This window comes from Cheilinus undulatus, linkage group 6 (genome assembly GCF_018320785.1).
Source record: "Cheilinus undulatus linkage group 6, ASM1832078v1, whole genome shotgun sequence".
Lineage (NCBI taxonomy): Eukaryota > Metazoa > Chordata > Actinopteri > Labriformes > Labridae > Cheilinus > Cheilinus undulatus.
The window spans coordinates 26624305-26651297 of record NC_054870.1 but is presented as its reverse complement, the minus strand read 5'-3'; the positions used below and the strand labels follow the sequence as shown (position 1 = coordinate 26651297).

General features: G+C 37.3%; 1 protein-coding gene across 1 annotated transcript in view; it reads left to right on the top strand.

Annotated features, from left to right (window-relative positions):
• Positions 1 to 26993, top strand: part of anapc1 (anaphase promoting complex subunit 1) — a 69794-nt gene that overhangs the window by 22432 nt on the left and 20369 nt on the right. The window contains exons 21-45 of the mRNA XM_041790186.1: positions 102 to 224; positions 699 to 868; positions 4098 to 4189; positions 4624 to 4772; positions 6637 to 6715; positions 7338 to 7374; positions 8914 to 8987; positions 9306 to 9484; positions 10028 to 10114; positions 10242 to 10381; positions 10621 to 10739; positions 11105 to 11235; positions 11682 to 11822; positions 14253 to 14405; positions 14695 to 14776; positions 15768 to 15859; positions 16280 to 16414; positions 16810 to 16892; positions 17530 to 17608; positions 17726 to 17800; positions 18331 to 18383; positions 18558 to 18705; positions 18850 to 19046; positions 23718 to 23804; positions 24189 to 24306. Of these exons, the coding sequence (XP_041646120.1) occupies positions 102 to 224; positions 699 to 868; positions 4098 to 4189; positions 4624 to 4772; positions 6637 to 6715; positions 7338 to 7374; positions 8914 to 8987; positions 9306 to 9484; positions 10028 to 10114; positions 10242 to 10381; positions 10621 to 10739; positions 11105 to 11235; positions 11682 to 11822; positions 14253 to 14405; positions 14695 to 14776; positions 15768 to 15859; positions 16280 to 16414; positions 16810 to 16892; positions 17530 to 17608; positions 17726 to 17800; positions 18331 to 18383; positions 18558 to 18705; positions 18850 to 19046; positions 23718 to 23804; positions 24189 to 24306 (2823 nt within the window). The remainder of the gene's footprint in view (positions 1 to 101; positions 225 to 698; positions 869 to 4097; positions 4190 to 4623; positions 4773 to 6636; positions 6716 to 7337; positions 7375 to 8913; positions 8988 to 9305; positions 9485 to 10027; positions 10115 to 10241; positions 10382 to 10620; positions 10740 to 11104; positions 11236 to 11681; positions 11823 to 14252; positions 14406 to 14694; positions 14777 to 15767; positions 15860 to 16279; positions 16415 to 16809; positions 16893 to 17529; positions 17609 to 17725; positions 17801 to 18330; positions 18384 to 18557; positions 18706 to 18849; positions 19047 to 23717; positions 23805 to 24188; positions 24307 to 26993) is intronic.

The following is a 26993-nucleotide window of genomic DNA, read 5'->3' as shown; positions in this document are numbered from 1 at the left end:
GATATCTATGAGATTCATTGCAATGTTGTTGTTTTTCTTTATCTGTAAAACCCTCAGGACAGCTCTCACTTTATCTTTCCTGATGTTTCCTCTCTCTGAAGGACTGGGACTATTTGTTGGGGTCTCATTACCACAGACAGATGAATTTCCAGCCTGTTTGTGGATCAGCTGATTGCAGTGGCTCAAACCTTTCTCTCAGCCCAGAGGCTGAAGGCATGTCCTCTGTAAGTATCTCAGTTTTAGCTGTGAATCTTTCAGACGGCATAATGGTTTTGCCACGTCATAAAAATATTTACTTTTATATAATTAACCGATAAAAATATATTTCCAGAGTGACAGATTTTTATTTTTTTTTTTCTACTTATTAGATATTATTGCTTTTATAAGTTGAAAAACAGATTAGAATGGCTTTGGAATTTAAAGGTATTCTCAAAAATCTTTCAAAAGATTTTCAAACTCTGTGAAATCTGTAGTTTTGTCTGTCTTCTTGGGCCTCTGTCTGAGTCAGGTCAGACAGAGTTTTCTTTAATAGTGGTGGTTGTTCAGCAACATGAGGTACATTTCCATTTTTTAGATATCCCCATACTATAACTTTTCTTATTTTGCTTTGTGGAGAATTCCTGAACAACAGAAATTTTATACTATATGTTTTTTTTTGTTTTTGTGTTTCATTTCCCTCTTTCATTCTTTGTTTGTAGGTGTCCTCTCCCTCCAGTCCCTCTCAGAAGTTGGACAGTTCAGCTCCTCTCTTCCCACACATTCCTGCTCTTTTCTACGTCCTCCATCTGCTCTATCAGGAGTTGCAACTAGATGAGCTGCAGAGAGCGAGAGCCTCCTCACTGGTCTGTCTGCTTCAACAGCTGGCCAGGTAACCACTGCCTAAGAATTCATAGTTTTTAACCCTCCATTAGCATGCACCAAGCAAATAATTCCATGAATGTGGACAAGACTGGACATTTGTATATTGATATGCAGACTAACTACTTCTAACTCTCTGCAATAGAAGAAAAAATGAAGACATTTTAATATTTTCAGTGAATGTTTGTGTGTAATTAAAGCTCTTTAGTGTTTTGCACTGAGCAATGTGCTTTAGTGTACTGTCAACTGACTGTTTTGGTTGGCGTGAATGGCATTAAGAGAACAAGTGGAGTGGATCAGTAAAGCACTCTTCAGAATAATTGGCCTGTGATGGTTCACATGTGGGCAGTTTTTTTAGTGCAATCCCATTTAAAAACCCTGCACCACCAGGCTCACTGTTAAACATGAAAATTAGGACCCTGGTGGCTTGATTTGGTATTTTGGGGGGCCTAATACACATTTAGAACATTAACTCTAGTGATTGGTGGAAGAAATTCCTCTGAACCCCTTTTACATATTGTATATCACTAGTTTATAAAGGGAATTGCCTTTTCATGTTAAGTTCTTGGGGGTTCTTATCAACAACAAGCTCAACTGGGTAAAGCACATACACGTGTCCAATAAATTAGAAAATAATAACATTGTGATTTTACGACGTGTAAGACATCTTGTCAAGAAAAAAACCTTGTATAGTTGTATTACACTATGAATGATCCTTTTATGTCTTACTAATATAGTATAAGCTTCCATGTATAAAACTAATCCCTATACCATTTTCTGTTGCCAGAAAAAATTGTTAGAATCTTCTCCTCCTCAACTGCACAGTCATACTGCTCAAATATTTCAAAGCCTGTGATTTTAAACACATTTGACATAGATACACTTCAGATCAGGGATGCACTGAAAATTCGGCCACCGAAAAACTTTTTCAATGAAACAACAAGGCCGAAACACGACGCTGTGATGACGCAAGCAAAACACGGCTGCGGTGTGTTTTCTCTGTTCTCTGATAAACAGTGATATTTATTGGAGTGGAAAATAAAATGGAGGGTTCTCCCTTTTCGTCCTTCACTCCATACGTAACGCGGCACTTTTACACACAGCCAGGAGGTCACTGCAGTTTTGTTTCACTGTTTCATTCACTGTGCCAGCCAAGTTTGTAAGAGGAGGGGTTGACTTTTCATTCATTCTATGTCAAATATGAGTAATAAAAGTATTCAGATAGGCACTTTCATTTTTCAGTTATTTTATGATTTACTTACTTCTATTTATGGTTTAAAAAGAGATCTTAAACAAGTGCTTTTAACTGCATTTAGCAATCTTTAAAATGCATTGTGCTACAGTAGAAAAAAGGAATTGTTTTCCTGCAAACTGTATTATCTTCCTACTTTTAGACTTTATGAAAATTTGCTTTGATTTGTGACAGGGCCACTTAAATGTTTTAACGTGTTAGGTGGAATCCTCTTAAAAGCCCTTAGAGGTTTCTTTTGTCCCACCTTGGCATTTCATATGTGCATGTATACCTTTGTCTTATATGAATCTTGTTTCTTTTGCATGAATAAAAGAACTAAAGAACTGATCCAGCTGATATATAGAAAAGAAGATTCTCATATAAATTTACGTGGATCTGATCAGCCTATGCTGGTGCTTCAGTTTGCCAATGACAGTGTCCCATTTTGGTTTAAGTCTAACGCTGGAAATTTTCTCCCACAGGACAATTTTACATCTATACTTGATCACAAATGCCAGAAAAACCTCTCACACTGTGGATAACTACTTCAGTTACAGTACATGAAATAAATAAATAAAATAATCATAATAATAATAATAAAATATGATTTTGCAACAATGCTACAGATTGACACATGATGTCACTCACTACTGTACTACTCTTCACTGGGGCATTTGTTGCAAGACTGTGAGATGCAGTTTATTGGCTAGGGAAGAAGTCTTATAAAAGAAGAAAATAGAACAAAAGAGACATAGTGTTGCATATATTTATACATACAGTTTTTAGATATATTGAATTATTTGTAGTGATTTTTTTTTGCTGTATATCAACTGTTGCAGAATCTCTGTTATGTAATATTGTTAATATAGGCTTCAAATTGCATATCATGTCTTATTGTGAGCTACCTTACGATTCCCAAACCTAATACACAGAGTGAATACACGTTGTCTTACAAGGTTTGAATATTTGAAAGAGATATGAACACACTTTTACCTATTATCATATCGTCACATACCGCCAACTTAAAATGAGTATTATTTTAAATTTAATCAAGTAAAACTATCTGTTTTCACTGCCATAAGTGTGCTTACTACAGACAGAAAATTATAAGACATTTTTAATCTAGCAGAGGTTACAAACCTAAACACATCTAGGAATCATTCACAAAAACACATCTTAATAACTCTAAATATATTAAATACAATCTGAGACTAGAGAAGCACTTGGAGAGCGCAGACCTCTGCCATTAGCCCTATCTTCCAATAGAGTAGAATCCTTTAAAATTTCCTGGATCCAGATGGTGATCCGGATCTCTCCTAAAATCTAATCAGTTCTTCCTTATGCCATTTCTGCCATTTCCTGAAAATTTCATCAAAATCTGTCCATAACTTTTTGAGTTATGTTGCTAACAGACAAACAAACTAACAGACAAACGCTCCTGATCACATAACCTCCTTGGTGGAGGTAACAATGCACAAGATATTTACAGGATCAATGACAAAAGAAAAGGGGAAGTAGCGGTCTTATGCACATTGTAGTTTTTGCTCATAGGGCACTTCTTGCTGTACAACACGCACACACCAAACTGAAATTGTGTGATCAAGACTGTGGAATTAGAAAGTATTGATTGTCTGATTGTCTGATAATGACTCATGGCTGTTAATTACTCAGAATATGTGTAATAACTTCTCAAAAGCATGTTAAATGCCACAGATGCTTTTTAAAACTTTGGAGCCAATTGAAAATTTGATCAAATTTAATTCTGTGGCATTAATTTTGTGTCCAGTAGTGCAGATCAAGGAGCTATGAAAAATTTGGTTAAAGATGCAATAAACAGTATAATCAATTGATATTAACACATTTTTTATTGTCAAGGATTTTAAAAACAGAAATCCAACCCCATAAAACAATTCAGTGGATATATTTAATATATGAACCTACATGTGTTGCATCATTACTGTATCTAATGGATAAAATGATTCACAAATAATTTTGTCCTTGTTTGCAGAGACCTCCAGTTGGAAGAGTATGTTGATCTATACTGGAGAGACTACCCTGCATTGATTAGTGGTTTCAATGAGAGCTGCCTCATCGACCAGGGTAAGACCCATTTCATTGTCTAATAACAGAATAAAGTCAGGAAACAGACAAGACACGAGGCCAAATAGAGAATAGACAGTGGTCTGCTGCTTATTATGATGGCCCTGTGGTCTTAAGGGTTACTTCGTATGTCTGGGGTTTAAATTGTGCATGTGTTCACAGGGTAACATCAGAATAACAGCATATTTTGTCAAGTTCCTTTAAGATTTTATTTGTGAAATTGCACTTGATTTTAAAATGTCAAGTTAATTCAACATATTTGATTATAGCCGAGCAATGTGTAGTAAGAAAGTTAAGTATTTTGTAGGGACAGTTACATTTTGGTACGATGTAAAAAATATTTTCCATGCATTAGCTCCCTCTTTTGTTCTCCTTCAAAATTAAAATTGTGTTTGATGTGTTTGAGCACTTTCTTGCCTCCATGTTTTCCTCAGGCCTGTTTGCTCAGATGCAGCATCCATCCTTCCTGAGGGCAGATCCTCCTTGTGTGCTCAGCTGGCTCAGTGGCTGTCTAAGAGGAGAGGAGGTTCCACCTTTCCCCTACCTGCCAGACATCTGTCAGAGGACCAGACTGCTTGTTCTGGTACTATCAAAGTTTGTTTTCTACATTGAAAAGTCAATGTAAAAATGGCATATGGGTTATGTGCAACATGATTTAAGCAAACCTATAGCATTTGATAATGTTGATGAATAATGATGGAAGTAAAATAACACTGTTTAATAGGGTTTTCTTCCTGTTGAATACAAGTGCATCAGTACAGTTAAAGGGTTTCAGTGATGTCTTACTGTTATTAGACTTTGACAGTGTTCTTTAATTCTTATTTTTTACTCCCACTCCTGTCAAGGTTGTATTAATTTGTGTGCCATAAAGAGACACAGGGAAGGTAAAGAGTTCAGCTCTGATAGAGACACTGTCAGATATTCTATTTGCAGAGCATATCTGTTATTCTTTTTGTGAACATGAAGAGCAATTAGGGCATGGCATGGCTTGGCATGTGTGTTGTGCGGAGTGATTCAGGCTTCAAATTTGAAAGAGGAAAGTTAGGTTTCCAGTCAGAATTACAGAGGATGGCAGCGGTGATGACTATGAGACAGAGAAGCACAATTAAAAAATGGACTTATAGATGGATTTATATAGGACTTATGTTTGAATAGACGCTACAGATCAGAATGTGAAAAGATCCTGATGATGTGAAGCCACTACAAGTTCTAAAGAACAGTAAAAGTTGAAGATCTGATCTCAAATACAATTTTTGAACAGTAAGTTTCTAAAAGGAATATCTGTTTACAAATGTAGACTTTAGTTCTTATTGGTCTGCAGTTGTTCTCTAACCCTAGTTAAATCAAAATCAACATACCAACACTAGTTGGTAATAACGTATGATTGTGATTTTACTGTACAGTACTGCAATTTGATATTGCGATAGCAATAAAATACATAGATTGTATCATAAGTCTACTTGCTTTATCATTGAGGAAAATGCAGAAAATAATGATAATTATGAAGTGTGTATTTCTAATCTGAAAACATACAAATAGAAAGTATTGTTAAAAAAAGTGTTATAGGTTCTTTAATGTATTTGCTCTGGTAACTGCTTATCTTTTACTGGTTATTGTTGTAGATAGCTAGTTAGTGAAGAAAGCAAGCTAGCTAGCGTATAGTGGTCATACTGGGCTTCTGCAGGTACTGAAAATCTGACCCCCTCTTTCTATCTCAACCGATTCCCTCAGATATCTTTGATATGTAATAATTTCAAACACACCAGCTATATATGGCCCTTTATTTCATCATTTGAACTGTTTTAAAAGTAACTTACGTGAGATTTGCTCGTGACCCTTTTTTCTCTCTTCTTTCCTTTTTGTAACAAAACTATAAGAAATCACGATGTGCAGTTTGTCCCATTAGCCTTTGTCTTGTCTGTTTGGTCCTGTCTTGTCTGTCCAGTCTGGTCCTGTTTGCCTCGTCTATCTTGTCTCACTCAGTTTGTCTCGTCCCCTCGATCCCGTCTTGTTGTGTTTGCCTTGTATGTCAAATGTCTTTAATCTCACATGGGCACATGGTAATAGGCATGTATTGTGTATTTACAGTGAAACTTCATGTAAATCTGTGGATACACACAAAAAAAGGAAAGCTTCAATTTTTGAGCAGAAATATTGAAAATATTTGGAAAGAAAAACAAGGATCTAAATCTTATTTGATTTGCCCTCTCTTCAATCTGTATTTTTTTAATTTCCTACTAAAAATTGAAACCATCAAGTGTTAGGTCTCACAGAGTTTTTCTCTGTTTGTGTACATTCAGATTTAGTAAATATGATGTATTTTAGCACAAATTTCAAAAGTGGTACTGCAAAAACGTTGTTTTTTTTATGGAGTTAAATTTTTCTGTTGCAAATATATATTTGACATCTAGTATTGATCTTTCTCTCCTCCTCCTTTCTGTCCTCAGAGTTATGCTCTCTATATCCTCAGAGATGAAAATGCAACTTCAACAGATGTATCAAAGTACCTGACCAAGCTGTCTGCAGGTATGTGTGTCTGTGTGTGCATGCATGTGAACATTTATTGACAACCAGCCCTTTACCTGCCAGTCCCATAGTTCCTTGCTCCAGGGTGCAGTAAAACAAAAAGACAAGAGGTTTGCAGTGACGCAGGTTTTGTTGTCACCTGATCTCTTGTTTGTTTTTCTGACAAAAGCCCAATACAGTGTTGAGGTGACAGCAGTCGCCACAGGTATTTGATCTGCCTTTTCTACTCACACAGAATTGGTCATTGACTTTGTGGGCGGTGTGAGAGAATCCAGCCAGACTCTTATTTTTTTTTCTGCTCCATGCTGGCCTTTTTTAATGACAAAACAAAACCAGACGACAGCAAATGTCTTCCCACATAAAAGCAGAAAGAACAAAGACTCACCTTCATTTAACCTGTTAGTTAAATGCCATTTTTTAGCAACACATTTTAAACAACCAAATCACTGCATGGTTAAAAATGCTTTTATACAGTCTAGAGTTGTATCTTCAGTTGTTAAAAAGTGATGCCCAGGAATTGATATCTCACAAATGAGAGAGCAAATGAGTCAACCCACTGACCTCTGTCTTTCGCTGTATTCCTCTCTTGAATTGTTTTCTCTTTCCCATCCTCCTTTCTTAGGTCAGAAGTCCTGCACCAGTGAACCACACTACAGAAGGTATTTGCAGCAGTGAGGGAAAAGAATTTGTGATTCTGTTTTTTTAGAGCTGCTACAGGACGTGTATTTATATTTGAAAATCAAACAGTGCTGATTTAACTCAGTGCAGCAGGTGTGTGCAGCAGAGGCTATAGTCTACTTTTGGCTAAGTGCCAATTTAACTACCAATCCCGACACTATTTGATGCATGTTGTCCTCAAATATTCCCAATCATCTTATATCTTTTCTGTCCAATCTGCCTAAAATGGCCAATAAATAATTCAAAAACATTTTAAAGTCCCTGTAAAGCAACATAAATGTGCATTTTATCAATCAGAAGACTGTCTCTAACTACAGGGACAAAATTAAGTGATGAAAAAATGACAGAAGTCTGCTTCTTCACTGCCCTTTATGGTGCATTATTGAGTTTGTTGGTGCATTACTGCCACCTGCAGATCAGTTTAGCAGTGAAGATTCAGTTTTGGCATAAATGTTTACTGTAAAGTAACAATCCTCTCATAACAGGTCTTTTATCCTCTAATTTTATGTGTTTCAAGAATAAATGTGGCATTGTTAAGTGTCCCACCTCATGTTTTTTAAGAGTTTCATCTTGGTATTTTGCCTGCTTTTGTTATCAGTTCTTTTCCAGAACTGTTATTTTTTAAAAGTCTTTCAGTATTTTCTATTTTGCCTTTGATTTTTGATACAGTAATTCATGCAGACTTTAATTTCATTTTTGCACATGTTGACCCTCACAAGAAAAGGTGCTGCTGTTGGTTTATTCAACAATCAATAAATAAATAAAAAATCAAAATGTCCTGAAATTCAAATACTCTCCTGTGACTTCTCCAGTGTAGATTAGAGAGAAAGTAGATGTTTTCTCATCATTTTTTCTTTAGCGGGCACAGCTAATTTTGATACAAAATACATTTTCCAATTCCAAATTCTTTTAGTCATTACCAGTAGCTGTCATTGAGTTTTATGTTTATTTTCCATTCAATTTAAATTTCATATGGAAACTTTAGCCTCCAAGCTGCAGTAGAAAGTTGACCTTTTATAAAGAAATAAATCTAGTTTTACATTGTCCTACAGGAAAAAAAACTCTGTTTAAGCGGTGTTTTTATCACTTATGGATTAAGGGGGGAATTTAGAGGCATGCTGCAGCTTTAGCTCTAATGCCTCACTCCTTACATAACAAACTTGTTGTCATGTAACCCATTTTTATGGTTTACTAGTTCTTAAAGTCCCTCAAGCTTGCACTGAACTTTGTAAAACTTCAAGGTTATGCATTTTCCTTGGAAGCTCTGGGCTCCTAAATGCCCTCCAGCAAACTCTTCAGAAATGATTCCCTCTTATTTAGGACTTTAAATCCAAGCCACTTTATGTGCAATTTTTGATTTGTTTAAAGTGTTCTGTGTTGTTGTTACTGTGTAATTACATGATTTTTCCCCTGTTGTTTCGATTGACTTGTAAACTTGGCAGCAGTGGAAATTGGGAAACCTGTGTCCTTTAGAGATTTAATACAGGTTTGATTTGAACTTAACTGAATGTTCTTTTTAGACAAAGCAGCGTAAAAGTGAAATTTTCCTGTGAGAGTCTCGCTGAGCAGCTAGTCGTTTGGCTCACCTCAGAAGGTAAGATAAACAGCTTTGTTCATGTGCACTGCAGTAGCCATATGCTGTTTATCACATGACTTATTTATAAATGTAAACCTTCACACCAGTAACGCCACTCTGTTTGACCTGACTTTGTAACAGTCATTTTTCATGTTTGGAATATTAATAATTGTTGTTTTTGTAAGATGTAGTTAGAAAATAATCATTAACCAAACCATATTTGAATTCAAGGTAGTATTTGGAATTGGATTGTCTTTCAAATCAGCAGACAAAAGATTGATTTTCTTTTTGTTTGACTTGTACAAATGCACTCTTTTTTTTTTCCCACTGATGCAGGTTTCACTCTTAAGGACCTGGAGTCTGTCCCCTTTGGTGTGGCTTTGCCCATCAGAGAGGCCATCTACCGCTGCAGGGAGCAGCCCTGCTCTGATTGGTCGGAGGAAGTCTGTCTGCTGATTGGACGACAGGATCTGACCAGACAAGCTCACAAGATGTCCCTAGCTAAGAGCAAATCTGTGAGTGTGAAATGATTTAAACCTGAGACCAAAGTACACAGTGCTCAAGCCTAAGTGTCTCTTAAACATTGAATCTGTCAAAACTGGATACACAAACTTTGACTTCACTTTTAATCACAATTTATTCAATAAGACCAACCCTTGCTATATTTGCTAAGACTTTAAGTCAGTCCAATTTTGCAGTTGTTTTAAAAATGCAAATTTTCCTGTATATTATTGTCATGTAAGCCCATACATATAATCTTTAAAGGTTGTCTCAATACTTATGTACTTAAGTCATTTACCAGCCTGAAGCACACAAACAATTCCTTGTTAAACAACAAAAAAGTCAGAGTGCTGATCATCTGTATTTAAAATAGTAACTTAAACAATAATTTGCATTCTTTCTGTTCATATTCTTTGCATTAGCGGACACTTTTTATTTTGAATTATATTAAAACCAGTGAGAAAGTTTGATACTGAGCATCATTCACTTAACAATGTCTACACTGCTGTTATACTTGCATGTGAATATAAGAGTGATTTGTGTGTTTGTGTGTTCAGTCTGTAGGTTCAGGTCTGTCTTTGGAGCCTCCTGCGACCACAGAAGCAGATGAGGAAGAGGATGGGATGTCGGATATAATTCAAGAGGTAACAGGCACATTCACATTATGTTTGATACTGAAAATACTGTGGTATAACCCTTTAGTAGATATGGATGGTGTGTTGGCTTCACGAATTCAGGAGTTTCTGAGTTAAGATGTGTTCCCCTCTCAAGGTCACAGGACTGATCTGGAGTCAGGATCTGAGAGTCCAGGAGGTCAGAAGACTGCTGCAGAGCTCCAGGCCAGTCCGGGTCAGCGTTGTCCAGTTACCAGAAGTTTCTGATCATGAGTACATTGAGGAGAAAGAAAACAAGTGAGTGTCATGTTTGTGCGAGTCTTGCATCAAGAATACTCAAAGAAACTGCATTTTAAAAGACTTAAATGGGATGAGTCTTAGTCTTGAGATGCCTTTTTTATCCTTCTCTGTCATTTTTTTTGCCACTTTTGTTTTGTATAGCTTGAGCTACCTCTGACTCATTTGTTTGAGATGTGCCTTTAGTTTCCTTTTCTGTCACTGTTTTTGAACTTACTGTACCTTTGTCTGATCCTTAGACTCCTGCAGTTGTGTCAGAGGACCATGGCTCTGCCTGTAGGCCGAGGACTCTTCACTCTTTTTTCCTATCAACCTGTACCAACTGAACCTTTACCTGTCCCAAAACTTAACCTCACAGGTGATGTGATGATGTCCTCAACTTGCCCATGCATCATACAATAATACATTGAAATATTGGATGTTAAAATGTCTTAGATGGATAAAAAAAAGGTGTTAATCTTTGGGGAAGCCTAAGATGAGCTCAGGGAATTGAATACTCCATAGTAGTATGAATTTATTTTGTGTGCTCTGTAACTGGTTTTACTATTTTTGTCATCAATTTCACTGATAACATAAAATTAACGATGAGTTTGATGAAAAAAAAACAATAATAGGGAAACTCTTTCTGTTGTTAACCATGCATTCTCTGTACAAATTATGTCCTCATGTTTGATTTCCGTTATTCTTTTTCTCTACTGAGTATCTCTGTGTTTTTTATTGAAGGCCGTGCACCACCAAGAAACACTATGGTAGATCTCAACAGCGGGAACATTGATGTTCCTCCCAACATGACCAGCTGGCCGAGCTTCCATAACGGAGTAGCAGCGGGACTCAAAATAGCTCCTGCTTCACAGGTCAGTTTAAAAGTAGACAGATTTGAGACATCTGTCTAATCAACACAATCATTAATTTCCTTAAAAACCTTTTGAATACAATCTGAGAAATAGTAAAAGTGTCCTCCGGTGGATTATTAATGGCTAGAAATGCCTAATGCATCAAATGTGACACAAAAAATATGTGAATTTTTAAAGCTTTTTTTTGTTCTTGTTCGCGATTTTTTTTTTCTTAAAAAGTCTTACATTTGAATTTTTAAAGTGTGTAGGAACCCTGCCAATTTAATCTTCTACACATGCTCAAATTCATCATGATAAACCCTCAGGTTTTAAAGACAAACTTAGATTCACATTCTTTATTGTCCCATGAAGGGAAATTAAGCAAGAGCCGTGCCATTTCTCAACTCTGCACTGTCAACAGTTTTGTCTTTTCTTACAAATAAACATGACTTTTGTCTTTGTTAAAGGTGGACTCAGCGTGGATAGCCTACAACAAGCCCAAGAACCCAGAGCTTGCTAATGAGTATGCAGGCTTCCTTATGGCTCTGGGCCTAAATGGACATCTCACCAAGCTGGCCACGCTCAACATACACGACTACCTCACTAAGGTACACATGCACAAAAAGACTTACATTTGCAGAAACTATACCGTATTTGATTCCCAGCACAAATACAGCAAACATATATCAATTAGAAATGCTACTGAGTGCAAAGGCAGACATATTTAATCTATAATCAGTAGTTCCTTCACAACTAATCATAAAGTTCTCCAAATTGCTGTTTTTTACTGTGGTACAGATACACAAAAGTGTAAACCCCACCTCAGGAACAATTGTGTGAAAGGAAAACAAATATGAGCTAAATTACAGTTTATACAAAAATACATCTACAGTCATTACCTTGTGCATACACACACCTACACACACTTTGTTCTCAAATGACTGTACATGAGAGACCTAAAGTCACTTCAGAGCCATGCAGGCAGTCAGACTGAAACTCCTACCTTGAGAGCTTTGAAATGAGACTTGTCCTTCCCACTTTCAGTTGAGAAAAACAACAGGATGCTGAAAGCCAGACGTGCTTTTTTCTATCAGCAGACAGCGAAGTGAAAAAAGTTAGGTGTTCACATATGGTTTGAAATTTATTCATCTTCATTTTTACCTTTGATAACAGTTAATAGAGATAAAAAAGCTGTACTTGTCAGTTTTCAAAAAGTTTTTGGATTAAAATTGGATTAAAGTTCACTCCCTGAAAGTGAATGATTTTTTTTAGTTATCTGGCTCAGATCTTAGCTGAACTGTCACTGATAATATTTCTTATTGATTGACATACCAGTAAGGTTTTTGTGCTGTTGTTCTACCTAAAATCTAAACAAAAAACATAATTTATGTCCTAAGTAGATGTCATGAAAGTCAAGCAATCAGCAAATTAGGAAAGGAAGCTGAAACCAGCAGATGTTTGATATCTCTGCATAAATAATAGATATGTAATCCACTTATCCACTATGATGAACTGTTGTATCCCCAGCAGAACTTAAGCTCACCTTAGATACAGTTGATCAGGGTTAACAGGAAGAGACCCGTGTGTGTTAGACAATGTTGATTTAATTCTGCTCAATGCAAAAGTAGGAAAATTTCTCTAACATCAAAAATGGCACTGCTAAGTATTTTGAATTAGAGTAATAAACACTTAAAATATGTGTCGACAAAAATGCGGCAGGAGCCACTCCAGAGCTGCTCAATAGTGATAAACTTGTCTTTACAGCCCTAGTCCAGACTGTAAACTGTGAATGCGGTTGACAATGAAGCGTGTTGTAGCTGGTGGTTTTCTTTAAGTTTCTATACTCGCTGTAGAAGCGAAATTACATCAGCGTGCTGTGGATCAGTTCATCAGAATTGTGAATGTTTGTGGTTTTAAGGAGAATGTGTAGAGTAGATGTTTGTGTCAGTCTCTCTTTATCTAAGCTTCCCAATGTGCTCAGTAGCTCTCTGCAAAATGCTAATAAGAAAAAACTGAGCAAGTCATTTTTCTTTAATTCTAGATGATTGTAGCACTTGTTAAAATGATCTGAGTGTTCATTTATGTATAGCAACCTAACTAAAAATATGATTTCAATTTCAAAGAACGCTTTTCTTTCTGATTTAAATACCTGATACTTCTCTGCTGTATCTCAACTTAAACTGATGTGAAAGTGTTAGCAAATGTAGATTGTATTTATTCCAATGATTCAGAAAATCTAAATTTTGCATGTTCTTTGGTATTTTGACACTCTATGTTCATGCTTTGCTTTCAATACTGATAACAAAATCTTTAATAACAACCGATTATGCAGCTTACATTAAATATGCTTTTATTTATAAGTAAACCTTTGCATTTGTTGTTCTTTCACAAGATAAAAAGTTTTCCTGCAATGAAAGCCAAAGATTTGCTTGGCAGCAATTTTTAAATGTCCGCCTGTTAGACTTCACTGCCACACCCTGACACAAACTGCTAAAGCAGTTTTAAAATAACACAGTTGCTGCTTCCATGAATCAAATCACAAAGAAAACAAGCCAATGTTCAGGTTAATTTTATTTAACTGACTTAATGTTTAGATTTCATTATTTACAAGAAAGTCACAATTTACTTCAGATTTTAATTTGTAGACAACCTGCTTCAGATTGCTGGAGTTATGTAGGTCAGCCATGTAAATGTCTTTGTGGTTATTTAATACACACACAGTGGTGATCCACAGGGGTCTAATAGAAACTGTCAGTCAGCTGGTCTGAAAGCTGCATGGACATTTGTGATGTCACGGTTAGAGTTGATTACATTTGAGGTTGTTGCTTTGCTGCAGCAGGTAATCAGTTTGCATTGTCCCTAATTACACTGCAAGAAGAACATTTATTTATGTATAAAAGCAGATTTTCCAACTCTCAGATTTTGAGATATTCATATTGTTAAAAAAATATTTCACCATTCTCTTTGTGATCCACTAACGTCAACCTTTTCTGTTTTATAATTTACCATCTTTATGTCCGTGTGTTGCTGCTGCCTAGGGCCATGAGATGACGAGCATCGGGCTCCTTCTGGGTGTGTCTTCAGCTAAACTGGGCACCATGGACATGTCTATTACCCGCCTGCTGAGTATTCACATCCCTGCCCTCCTGCCACCCACCTCCACAGAGCTGGACGTACCACACAATGTTCAGGTGAGTGACTGTGTGCAAAAGAAATGCCTACATCAGAATTAATGATCTTATCAGTAAAATGAGGTTATATATTCATCATAGACTGTGAAATTACAACATTGTAAGTCATTATACATGAGTACAAGTGCTATTACATGGCTATTTGTGGGTTTGTGGGTTTTTTTTCTTCATTTTCTTTTTTCTTTTTTCTTTTTTTTTTAATAAATGTCACCCTTCATATATGTAGAATACAGAACAATAAGTCACTCAAGGAAGAATTAATCCTGTTGTCTCCATGTTTGATCTACAGGTTGCTGCTGTGATTGGCATCGGGCTGGTGTACCAGGGAACAGGACACAGACACAATGCTGAAGTCTTGCTGTCTGAGATAGGTAGAAAACACAAAAAGTTTAACCCTAACAACTTTTAAGCAAGACCTGAGGGTGTTCAGGTTTTGGCCTCTAGGTATAACAAACTAGACATTTGATCAGGATACATATTATTGGTAAAGCAAGCATTTTCCCTTTTTTTTAACAAGTAGTTGACTTGATTTTTTTAAATAATTAATTGTCCATCATACAACAAAAAATATCAACATAAAGCATGTCTTAACTGTATGTTGTGCTCCAGCACTTTCTGATGTTTAGTCAGTGGACACAGAAAATACATCTTTTTTTACTTACAAAGGACAGTTAGACCTGTTTTCCAGACCTGGGCTTCCTAGTTTACCAGTGCTTGACCCAGTGAGTGAGCCATGGTGCTCTACTTTAGACCATTTGATCTTGTGTATGTCTTATTTTAGATATTTTTTTCATTAAGATTGATTAAAAAAAATCCATGACTGAGATGAGAGGAAGACATAGGAGACACAAAGCCTATGCTGAGCTGTTTGCTTAGTCTCGACCAAGGAGAAACAGTGACAGCAACACATTGTGAGGTTGAAGCCAGATTTCTAATGAAGCCCAAAGTAGTTCACCTCTTATGCCTTTAGGGTAACCTTAACCTTGATTATAACTCAATGTGATTATACAGATTCCACTGAAGGATGTCAAATGTTAAGGTGTTCTGGAGCCCGACTGTCTCTGTCTAAGCTTCACAGACACACAAGCTGCGGGTTTATGAACAAACAACACTGACTGTAGGCACAAACAGCATCTTATCTAATTCAAGCATGTGAGTTTAGACCATCAGCCCAGGAGGAGATGAGAAACTCCTAGAGTCCCCACTCCTGACCATACAGCTTGACCTGTGGCCTTGAAGTAACTTAACCATCCTTTAGAATATCTGTGGAGAACGAAATATTATAATTATCAGGAATATTGGAAATTTCAATAGCAAAGATAGTTAAATCTTGCTTTTTGTCTTCTCTGTTTGTCTCATCAGGCCGACCACCAGGTCCAGAGATGGAGTACTGCACAGACCGAGAGTCCTACTCATTAGCTGCTGGACTTGCCTTGGGCATGGTCTGTCTGGGGGTGAGTCACACCCTCAGAAACACTTGACTCATTGAATAAACATTTACAGGAATATTTTTTTTGTTTTGTTGTTGTATTGTTTCTTTGTTTCTCTCTTCTTCCAGTGATGTTGTGGAATTCTCTAAATTACCCTAAGTCTGGAATAGATAAAGTTTATCTTATCCCTGACATTACCCTGATCATCTCCCACAGTTCTCTCTGCATCTTCTGTCCTATGTCCCCAACTCATCTGATTTTTAAACATGCACACTTTTATTCTTTCCTTTTTATTTTACATACCACCTTTCTGTTATTTTTTCACCTTATTGTTTAATTTTGTCTTGTTTGTCTATTTTATTTTTTCCTTAGTCTTCTGCTGTTTTCTCTTTTTTAACATCCACTCCTCTCCACTTTCTGCTCCTCCCTTCTGTCTCATTACAGCATGGCAGTAACCTGATTGGGATGACAGACTTGAATGTGCCTGAGCAGCTGTATCAGTATATGGTGGGGGGCCACCGCAGAGCTCAGGCTGGGGCCAACAGAGAGCGACACAAGTCCCCCAGCTACCAAATCAAGGTAGATGGACAAACCTGCTGTCATCTTTAAAATGCAATGACACAATTATTTCAGATACAATAAAAATGTATTTTCACGTTTTTTTTGCTGTATTACATAACACTGTACTCATATTTGTTTAATAATCTTGTCAGTCTATAATACAGTTAGGACCATGATTTTTAAGTGGTGTACACAGCCTTTCAAATAAAACTCATTTTGATTTGTTATTGTGCAAAACAACCAAGCAAACTAAGATAAAACAATGTCAGAAGTTGAGGCTTTATAAAGCAACATGTATCAGAAGGAATAAAACAGGTAAAATGAACTTTTAGAAAAAGAGACTTGTATAGTTAGCTAACTACTTTTGTTAAGTTACTTATCAAGTATTAAATTATAACAACCGGTGATTTCAGGAAGGTGACACCATAAATGTAGATGTGACATGTCCAGGGGCGACGCTGGCCCTCGCTATGATCTACCTCAAGACCAACAACAGGTGAGAAAATGTCAGGCGATAGATTTACTCACTTTTTTATCAAGAAGTCTCGAAAATCTAGTGGTTGTACCTCCAATTTGTGCAGCAATACGTTTTCAAGAATTAGTTACCAAAGCTGCATTAACGAAACAAAAAATCATCTGTTTAATGTTCAGTAATGATCTGCCTAAGTATTTTTACTGTACTGATTCATGTTTACTACCTAGTATTTCAAATGTATATGAAAATGGATATTTATGTTTTTTGTGCTTTAATACAAACAGTAATAGATATTCTATTCACAAACTTTCCAAATTAAACTATGACAAAACTATAATAAATTAATTGATTGAAATACCATGTTTTACCTCGGAGCCAGTTTTGCACATCTATGTAGAGTGCAAAGCAAACCCAATTACAGTGTCCATGTGAATGTTAAACAGAGCATCCTAACCTTCCCGGAGAAACATCTCAACTCTCAGTGAGTCGAGTTTCACTTTACCTTCCTGCAGAACAAGACTCTTCCATCTTTCCTCTGCTATTGGTCAAGAGGTTCTTTTCTCTCTGCGGCTTGTCTGATGCTGTCCGTCTATTGGTTGAGTGGGTGCTGAAGGAGGGTATTAACACCCTCTTTTCTCTTCCTGGTTATGTCCACCAGGTCAATTGCTGATTGGCTGAAACCTCCCGATACTTGGTTCCTCTTGGATTTCATCAAGCCCGAGTTTTTGCTGCTGAGGGTCAGTGTGGTGCTAGCTGTGTGTCTTTGTGTGTGAATCATTGTTACCACCTCTCCTTAATTATGTGTTTCGATCTTTCTGCCTCCTCTGTCTTCCCTACTCTACCTGCCCTATTAGACTCTTGCAAGGTGCATCATTATGTGGGATGAAATCCTTCCAAATACTGAGTGGGTCAAGAGCAACATACCCCAGGTAAGAAATCCAGACATCAGTATTTAAGCACACATATGGCAATGGTAGCTTATATATTTGGTTATTTGATGCTGATAAAACCCCCCACTATGACTTGTGAAAAATTTAGGGAGGTTATGAAGTGCTGTCATTTATATGAAAGCATCTAGTTTTCTGGTTGGTCCTTGCATCAAACTGTGCCTTAAAGTGGCTGGCTTTTGTCACCGCCATTGTTGTTGCAAAAATTTCTTAAGTTCTAGACTCTAAACAATCAAAACCTAATCATGTTTTCATCATCAGCTGTCTGGTAGGTCTTTCATGTGAGAATGAAAGCATCATTTATGATTGTCATGACCACAAAGCCTGTTTTTTAAAACTTCTTTAATACTTGTTTTAATTTTAGAAAATTCCCAAAAACCCACTAGCAAACTGTTTTGGTCTTTTCAGTACAAAGTACATGATACCAGCTATGGTTTTAATAGAAATTTGTCTATTTAATGAATTTAAAATTGTTCTGATTAGAAATAATATAAAAGCATTTTTGTATTCAGATCATGAGGGCGTCCTTTGATCCATCAGAGGACTTCAATATGGAGACAATGTCGTAAGTATTTGAGCTCAAACGTGCCATTTCATTTTTTGTCATTAAAAATCTGTTGATTCTTGAATGCTGTTCCATTCAGCTTAATTTATGATCAGCGATGACTGTTAAAATAGTTTTGAAAGGGATTTTCTCAACAGTGCCCCTCCATCATAATCCTCTATTTTTTTAAATTAGCCAAGCCCAGGACTACATAACTGCGGGGGCCTGTATGGCTTTGGGCCTACGCTTTGCTGGCTCTGCCAACTCTGACGCTTTTGACTGTCTCTACGAGTTTGCCAGGACCTTTATGCAGATTCTTTCCTTCAGTGGTACAGCTGCTGTTGTAAGTGTATTTATCTGGTCTTGTGTTTGTTTAAATTGGTAATCTGATCTGCTATTAAAACTGCCTTACACTATTGTGAAATATATCTATTGTCTCACTTATACTTCAGATTATGTTTCCTAACTTGTGTGCTTCTTCCTGCAGCAGACGGGTTATTACAACCTGCAGACCGGTCTGTCGATGATCCTGCTTGCCATGTCCATGGTTATGTCTGGCACTGGAAACCTAAAAGTGCTGCAGCTTTGTCGATTCTTCCACAAACGGACGGGTGGAGAGATGAACTACGGTTTCCACATGGCTCATCACATGGCGCTGGGCCTCCTCTTTCTTGGAGGGGGCAGGTAAGATGAAGAAATACTACTCTGTCTCTTTTTCTCAGCATTCAGTTATATTCTATGTAAGGCTTCCAAAGCATTTGAGTGGTGCTGATAATTTTTACTAATTAATCAAAGATGTATTTACATTTATAAAGAAAAAAATTATTAACCTGGCCAAATAACAGTGGGTCTTTCAAAGGAATTAGATTAAAAACGTCTGTCTACACAATTACAAAGGATGAACATCAACCTATGTTGGCCCTTTTGACAAACATTGGCCTCAAATTGTGTGGACATAAACAGATATCAGTAAATGATATTTATCAGTTGGTTTGTTTAAATCTAATGCTGGCATTTAGCTCACTTAGTGGCTGATTCAGAGAGGAAATTTATTAGTATTGGTCTGGGTTCCTATGTGAGTCATAGATGCACTCTTGGAGTACTTTTGGTTGGCCAGCCACTCCTGGGAAAGTTCGTCACTGTTCCAAGTTTTCTCCATTTGTGGATAATGACTCTCACCCTAATTTGCTGGAGTCTCAAAGGCTTAGAGAGGCTTTGTAACCCTTCCCAGACTGATAGATGCCATGGACTTTGTTTCTTATCTGTTTCTGAATTTCTTCAGATCACTGCATGATGTGTTCCCTTTTGAGATCTTTTAGCCTATTTCAATTTGTAAGACAGGTGCTGTTTAAGGTATTTCTTGATTTATCAGGTCTGCCAGTAATCAGGTCTGGGCATGGCTAGTGTAATTGAACTCATATTTCCACATAATGTGGTTAATTGCAGTCAATTCATGATTTAACAAGGAGGGCTGCTTATTTTTCACCTTATTATTTAAAATCTCTATTTTGTATGTACTTGGGTTATCTTTGTCTAATAATAAAATTTGTTTGATGATCTGAAACATTGATCTAAAAACACTGTGCCAAAATGCAGAAAAAATAAGAAATCAGAATAGGGCAAATACTTTTCACAGCATTGTTCACAGTATATGTTTGTAAGCCACAAATACAAAGTTTTTATGCTGTCTTTTTTGCGTAATGGATAACATTTTTACAAAGTCAAACCAGATTCCTTCCTCCAGTCACTGACCTCAGACTGTGTGTTCCATAGAGAAACTGTTCCCACTCTCTCATTATATGTTGCAAATGTTTCTCCACCTACAACTGTAATCAGATGAAGCTTTTTGTTTTACTCGGGTCATATTTTATTTTGGGTGTCCCAGCTGAAAGCCCACACAGCTGCAGGGAGTTGGTTTGAAGCTTGTGTGCTAGAGGAGCGTGTTATCAGGGGTGATTTACAGCTGGTCTGTTGAGGCGGAATTTGCGTTTAGTCAATTTTGATTTCCTTTACTCTCTCCCACTGCTAATGTGTCATTCAGTCTCTCTCCTCAGATGAAAAGTCTCATTCATATTTGTTTACCACACATCATTGTTGTCACTACACACTATAGTTTTCCGTTTTCTCACCTCAGTTTTGTCTCATTACTGCTGAGTTATTTTTTTTAACCATTTCCCCACCCCCTCCTTCTATCTTTTTGTCTGCTTGGTTAGTTTCTCTTCCCATTTATTCATTTTTTTAGCAGGAAACTGAAGTGAAAGTTATGATTTTTCACCCAAAGTCACATCTCTTCCAAAGTACTGATAGTTGCGGCACAATCTAGATCTACAAAGCCAATAGCTGTTAGGGGCGTTGCATGTTATTCATGATTTTGTAAGAGTTTTCTTTGACTGCTTTGGGTTCCTCAAAACCAAAGGCAAACATGTGAGATGTTATGATTGCCCCTACAGTTGCCCTTTACTCAAACCCTGGCATGAGAACTGTCCATTCATGATGCCTACTGCATTTTAAAATGTTTTTACAATGCAGAGTCTCCACATCAGCTAATAAATGTCAGCTTTCTACATATTACTGGCTGTGTTAAACTGTTCTGTTACTGTTTCTCCCACTCATTCTGGCAGGTCATACAGCAGAAGTTTATAAGTTCCCCCCCGTACAGAGTGAAATGCCTTAGAAAAACTGATGTTTGCAGCAGTCCTCCCTCTTGAGGCTCAGTGGTCCTGTGACTGTAGCGCAGGTCAACCCAACCTTCATAGCAGGAAGTCACTCTGCCATGTGTTGCAGATTTTAGTTAATGATCAGAGGAAATCTGGGATTTTGTTGGTAGAAAAGGTCACCATTTGACCAACTGCAGTTTAACCCATTTCAGTGGCATTAAAAACTTTACAGAAATTAAAACCAAGGGGTCTAGAATTAATAGGCAATTAATCATCTAAAGGAGATCAATTTAGGACTAATTTAACAAAACGTAATGAATAAAAGAATCCATGTTGAAAGGCAAAGTTCAGCAGTATGTCTCTTACTGTGCATTAAGCAATCAGTTCCTTTGCATGGGCAGAGCTGGAGAGACACAGGAGGGGAGAAGGGACTCAAAGAACATGGAACATGCCTCACAGTTTGACCAAGGTGTTTAATTAAAGCAGGAAAAATAAGTGAGCAATATAGGGTGAAGAGAGCAATGTTTGCTTGGCTTAAAACAATTTAGAACATACTTTCAACTTCTTATCATATGGTGACTGCTGAGCAGTTTGACCTTATGTCAGTTTGCCTTTTCAGGTCATTTCAGTTCAACAAAGAAAACTCCTTCACACTGTGACTTGAAGGAAAAGTTATTTATTTGAAACATTTTGGTACTAGACCTTCATCAGGCAGGACATCTTAAATAGAAAGTGGCCACGATGCTTTGTTAATTTGCCGATTGAGATCTTTCATCATAATGAGAGGTTGGTTACAGGTGTGTGGCCATCTCCTGTTTAAGATGCCTTTGTCGTTTTTAGCAAACTTTTTACCAAACATTTTACCCAATGAAGATCTTGGAAGGTTTCTGATGAAGTTAGCATGCAATGAATCAATACTGTGACAGCACTCTTATCTAATCCCAAATGTGTGAAAATATTTACAGCATATTACAGAAACATCTTTTTATATGTTACTATATGTGTTACTGTTTTTAAAGATTTTGGATGGGCTTTTGCCTTTATTTTGACAGGAAAGCTATAGAGAGACAGGAAACATGGGAGGAGAGTTTTAGAGAAGATGAGCCTGGTAGTTGATCCTGCTACCAGTGCATAGAGGACTACAGCCTTTGAATATGGGTGCCTGCTCTATTCACGGAGCTAAACTGGCAATCTACTGGTAATTTTTTGAGTGCATCAACCTCCACCTGTGGAAGGGCTGAAGCACAAGAGGCTCCTGCTTCACAATATCCAGTATCTCAGAAGAAAAACAACAAAAAAAGGGAAAAGTAGGAAACAGAAGTAGATTCAGCTTTGTTTTCTTTATGGATCAAATGCATGGCAGCATCTTAAACTCTTTTTTTTTTTTTTTTTTTTACCAATCTTCCAATAATTTCTTTGAGTTTAAGTTTTTAGAAGATTTTAAAAATCTGAATGGCTGATTCAGTACTGCTGGATAAAACTTTCTAATGACAACTTTAATGCCAATCTGCCAATCTTTCTTTCTTTGAGAAACCGATATCTGATATCATCAAATATATATCTTGTACATTCCCCAATTGCTGGTAAATTTGTACCATGTTTTCAAGTTCTTTTCATGTAACATCCTTAGTTTCTTTTGTTGTCTGTTTTGAATTGTCAGCTTGAGGGCAAAGGTGTAACGTTAAATGTAGCTGAAGCTCTTAAAAAAGGCCTACCATGCCCAAAGCAGCCATTTTATTAACATAATTTACGTCAGCTGACTGTGAGTGCTCTTAACCTTTCAAGTACAAGCAGCCTTTATTGTCTGACCTAGCTTTATTATAATCACACCATTAGCCAAGCATTCAAGTATGTACTTACTTGCCAACTATTATGTTTAAAAGGCTCTGCTGTGGCCTGAGATGCCGTAAAACTACTACAAAACACACCTGCTTTCACTGAACAAGGATTTATTTTATATACTCAATTTAGAACACAATAACACAATACAAATGTCATAAAAACTGTTTTTTGAACATGAACGCTGTTTTTAGATCCTTTTTCCTTCACTGCATGTATGTGTGAACACTGCTTGCCATCTTTTTACAGCTCTTAGTTCAAGTGGGCAATCTTGCACACTTTTCTGTAGTTCATGGTAAATGGATGCTCAAAAAAAAGTTGTCTCTTTTTCTACACGGATGTCCAGTCAGTGTTGACGAATAGATTCAAATGAAGAAAAGGAAAAAAAAACTTCAGTGCCTGCTGTTTCTACTGAGAGAATTGTGCTCTTCTGATAACTCCTGTTTTTTTTATCTGTTGGCTTTTTTGTATCATGTGTTGCACATCCTCACTCTGATACATTTCCTGAATTATAATAATGGCCAAAAGACATATTCCTGGTGAATGTAAATAATCTGGCAAGCCAAAATACTATAAAGTGTTTCCTTTTTATTATCAGCCTCTATGCTCTTTGTTTTGACATTTGTCCAGAGAGCAGTTTGTAGCTGGTTTTGATACCATTCTAAGTAAATGCAAAAACTTTAAGTAAAGATGTAGTTCTTCAGGGTTACCAAAAGCCTTTTTTGCTGTCATTGTTTTTACTTGGTGTAAAACTTTTATTTAAAAAAATGAGGTTCAAATGTGATGACACTTTACTCTTGTGTCTTTTAGTGAGAGTGGAATATATTGCCATTGTTCTGTTTTTCTTGTTTTATTGTAGGTATACACTAAGCACTTCCAATTCAGCCATCGCTGCCCTGCTGTGTGCCCTGTACCCCCACTTCCCTGCTCATAGTACTGACAACCGGTAAGAGTGACATAAAAATGCATAGGAGCTGATGATAATAACTTTTTTAAACCATTGATACTTGAACAGTTTATTTACTTGTATTTTAAAAATCAAGTTAACATTAACAATAAGGGATTTGACTTGTACAATTAAATTTAATACATGTGGATTTGATAAGATTTTATTGAAACCCCAGCCCTATAAACAGCACAATTCCAATTTGGTAAGCACAAAACCTTTCAATCATATGTGTAATGTTGTATCATGATTCCACAAGAACATTTTCAAATAACAACAACACTATTTTAATTTCATATCAGAGCAAGTGATCTGCATTCGTAGCCTTGATGTATTTTCTTTATGATCAAAAGCTATGTGCTGATGTCAGTCTCGTTGCTGCAGCTATCACCTACAGGCTCTGCGGCACCTGGCTGTGCTGGCTGCAGAACCACGCCTGCTGGTCCCTGTGGATGTGGACTCCCTGAAACCCTGCTATGCTCTCTTGGAGGTCACCTACAAGGTCAGTTCATCAAGTTGTTCAGCTTGCACAGGTGAAATAATGAAGAAGCTGCCACTTTACAGTTGGTGTCTGGTTGTGTGGAGTAACAACGATCTGACTCAACCAGAAATGTAGTTAAGAATTTATAAGTGGTCTTTTTTTTTAACCTCTGTGCATGCACTTCCTGCTTCTCTCTCTAGTTCTAGTTCCCTTTCACATGTTCTTGTAAAGCTGCACTTCCTCTTGAATACCAGGTTTACATGCAAACGCACATATGCTTACACAAACTGTTGTGTATGTTTGCAGTTTTCTGTTCATTGTGAACCACAAAAACATGCCTGTCCATCCTCTTAGAAGCCTTGCTATCTGCAGCATTACTGCTGTTAGCTGGGTGTCTTTCTTCTTCTCAGTCAAACACTAAGTTTAACATGTAAAATCTACTTGGAGCATTTAGTCAAGGCCAGCCCTTAAATTCAGCCTTTATCGGTAAAAAAATAGAACTTTTAAGGTGTAAAGTACTTGTACAATTTCCAACCCCCACATCAGTGACCCTTAAATCATATTTATGACGCTTATGATAGCCATATTTTAGATAAAGATGTTTTTAACCAGCATATATTTTTGTCACTTTTTTTCTACCCCCCCACCCCAAACAGTATGCTGCTGGAGATTCAAATGTATGCTAACCCTAAGACCTTGAACAAAAATGTAACGATCTAGACAAGAAAACATTAAAACATCATTGATTGAATGGCATTGATTTTATGAATAAATTATAGTCAATGAATTATGACTTTTCTGACAAAAAAAACTCTTTAATGTCAAGTGACAACAGAAGTTATGTCAATTAAAATACAAATATGTAAGGTGAAAGAAGTTACTGCTTAAATATTCTTTCCCTTCAAGTCAGTATTTAGTAGATGCACCTTTGGCTAAAATCACAGCACTGAGTCTGTGTGAATAGGTCTCAGTCAGGCTTGCACATCTGGACACTGCAATTTTACGCCATTCTTCTTTGCAAGTTTCAAGCTCTGTCAGGTTGCACAGGAATCAGGCATGAACACCCTCATATTCTCTATTGGCTTCAGGTCTGGGCTTTGACTCAGCCTCTCCAGATCATTCACCTTGTTGTCTTTAAACCATTTCTGTGTAGCTTTTGCTGTATGTTTTGGGTCATTGTCTTACTGGAAAATAAATCTTCTCCAAAGTGGTAGTTCTCTCGTAGACTGAATAAGATTGTCTTCCAGGATTTTCCAATATTTTGCTGCATTCATTTTATCCTCTACCTTTACAAGCCTTCCAAGGCTAGCAGCTGAGAAGCATCCCCACAGCATGATGCTGCGTCCACCGTGTTTCACAGTGGGGATGGTGTGTTTGTGGTGATGTGCAGTGTTTGGTGTCCGCTGAACATAGCGTCTTGTCCAAGCGGCAACCTTCAGACCTGAAAAATGAAGCCAATGCAGAAGTGCAACAAATTGCTATACTGCGAGTGTCCACTTGAGGCTGGCTGCAGGAACACCGGAAGTCCCGTCTGCACACGTTAAACAGCCGGTTTTGACACACGAAATAAACTGGTTTACAGCCTGGTTCAAAACACCCAACGTGTCTCATTAGCTAGTGTGTTATTGTGCTCCCACTGTACGGGGGGTGAATTTTTTTGTACCATGATCGTTTGGATTATATTTAGGATGAAAGCTGATTGGTGCATCTCATTTGATTGACAGATAGCTCGGCAGGCAGAGGCTCTGTTTCTGTCAACCGGAATGCTAGCTAGCCGGCTGACAGGAAGTCACGCTTAGTGGGCGGGCATTAAGTTTGGCTGAGACCGCGATTTCAATATGGAAGCCTCCACGGATTGGCTTCAAAAGCTGTTTGAGTCCGCCTATTGCAAGCAGACGACTGCATCACACAGGGTTGGTCTAATTCTTTCTACGGTCTGTGGTCTTGTCTGATGACTAAAAAGCACTATTTTGGTCTCATCAGACCAAATCACTTTCTCCCACTTGATCATGGAGTCTCCCAGATGCTTGTTGGCAAACTCTTGTTGCGATTTAATCTGAGTTGTACAGTGGCTTTCTCTTTGCCACTCTCCCATAAAACTTTGACTGGTGAAGAACCTGGGCAACGGTTGTTGTATGCAGAATCCCCCCATCCCAGCTTCTGAATCTTTAACTCCTTTAGAGTCGTCATAGGTGTCTTGGTGGTCTAGCTGACTAGTCTCCTTTTGCAGAGCCGTTCAGTTTGAGGAGTGGCAGGATGTTCAGTGCCTTGGAAATATTTTGGTATCCATCTCCTGACTTTTACAGTACTTTTCAATAACTTTGTCGCTGACTTGCTTGGAGTATTCTTTTGTCTTTATGGTGCAATGGTAGACAGGAATACTGATTAACCAGTGACTGGACCGTCCAGACACAGGTGTCTTTATAATATAATCACTTGATACAAATTCACTGCACTCAGGTGAGACTACTAGCACCAATTGGCAGGACCTCCGTTGAACCAGGTCAGTCACTTTAAAGGGGTTGAATATTTATGTCATTGGTTATTTTACCTCACATAATTTTATTAAATTGACATAACTTTGTAGAAATCCATTTTTTTACTTTGACATTAAAGAGTTTTTTCTGGGAATTTTTTGGTTAACCCCCCCCCCCCCACACACACACACACACACACACACACACACACACACCATTTTGTGTTGACCA